The sequence below is a fragment of the Plecotus auritus genome, assembly GCF_963455305.1.
Source record: "Plecotus auritus genome assembly, chromosome: 2".
NCBI classification, from domain to species: Eukaryota; Metazoa; Chordata; class Mammalia; order Chiroptera; family Vespertilionidae; genus Plecotus; species Plecotus auritus.
Genome location: NC_137771.1, coordinates 173,232,087 through 173,233,543, shown reverse-complemented (window position 1 = coordinate 173,233,543; position 1,457 = coordinate 173,232,087). Strand labels below are relative to the sequence as shown.

Genomic DNA, 1,457 nt, shown 5'->3' with positions numbered 1-1,457 from the left:
CTAGAAGTGGGACTTGGCAAATGTCAAGCAGGTTACAAAATATCCAGGTGATTGGACTCCAAAGAGGAAGGAAGTGTGAGTGTTGGGGACAAGTCAAAGGGACCCAGACCCCTGAGAGGGAGCCAGGTTTAATATCCAGGTGAGGCTTTGCAGACGCCGCCACTCCGAAGCCGCTCGTGATCAGCCACGGTGAACCCTACCGTGTTCTTCGTCATCGCCGTCGGTGGCGAGCCCTTGGGCCACGTCTCCTTCGAGTTGTTTGCAGACCAAGTTCCAAAGACCGCAGAAAACTTCCGTGCACTGAGCACTGGGGAGAGAGGATTCGGTTACAAAGGCTCCTGCTTCCACAGGATCATCCCGGGATTTATGTGCCAGGGCGGTGACTTCACACGCCATAATGGCACAGGCGGCAAGTCCATCTATGGGGAGAAATTTGAGGACGAGAACTTCATCCTGAAACATACAGGCCCTGGCATCCTGTCCATGGCAAATGCTGGGCCCAACACAAACGGCTCCCAGTGTTTCACCTGCACTGCCAAGACCGAGTGGTTGGGTGGCAAGCACGTGGTCTTCGGCCAGGTGAAAGAGGGCATGGATATTGTGACGGCCATGGAGCGCTTTGGGTCCAGGAATGGGAAGACCAGCAAGAAGATCACCACTGCTGACTGTGGACAGCTCTGATGAATCTGACTGGGGCTTTATCTTCCCACCTGACCGTTCCTCTGTCGCTCAGGAGAGCGCCCTTCACCCCCAGCTGCTTGGAATGTTCCATAACCTCTGTGCTCTTGCCAGTTCATTGGGTTCCATAACTTCCTTCCCCCTTCCCAGTCTAGCTGGATTGCAGAGTTAAGTTTATGATTATGAAATAAAAACTAAACCGTTGTCTGTCAAAAACAAACAAAACAAAACAAACAAACAAAAAAACAACAGGAAACAAAATATCCAGGTGATTGGACTCCAAAGAGGAAGGAAGTGTGAGTGTTGGGGACAAGTCAAAGGGACCCAGACCTCTGAGAGGGAGCCAGGATCAGTATTAAGATTTTTCACCAAAGAATTTCTCATCTCTGTTTCAGGCCTTCTCTAGGGACCCCTCTCTCCCCCACACACACTTTTTTTTTTTTGCGGGGGGGACCCATCATCCTGACAATGAGAACAGTCAATTGTACAGAAAATCCGTAGCTGAAGGGAAAACCCTGACAAAGATCAGGAACCTTCAAAAAGAACAGGCCTCATGCTAGCACTTCAGAGAATCTGGCCAGTCCCTCCACGGCACAAAGAAACTCAACCCTGAGAAGGGATGTGAGCTGACCAGGTCACACAGCTTCCTGGAGCAGAGCAGGACGGGACCCAGTTAGCCGGTTCCTTGGACTAGCACTCAGCCCCTGCATCCCTCAGCTCCTCTCATAACTACAAACGGCCACGGATCAGCTCTGGCCCGTGTTGCTCAGTGGTTAGAG

At 51.5% G+C, this 1,457-nt stretch overlaps 1 protein-coding gene across 1 annotated transcript; it reads left to right on the top strand.

Moving 5' to 3' along the window:
- Positions 1-276: 276 nt before the first annotated feature.
- Positions 277-701, top strand: LOC308241375 (peptidyl-prolyl cis-trans isomerase A-like). Its single transcript, XM_080654774.1, has one exon. The coding sequence runs from the start codon at positions 367-369 to the stop codon at positions 679-681; it is 315 nt and encodes a 104-aa protein (XP_080510900.1). The 5' UTR covers positions 277-366; the 3' UTR covers positions 682-701.
- The last annotated feature ends 756 nt before the right edge of the window (positions 702-1,457 follow it).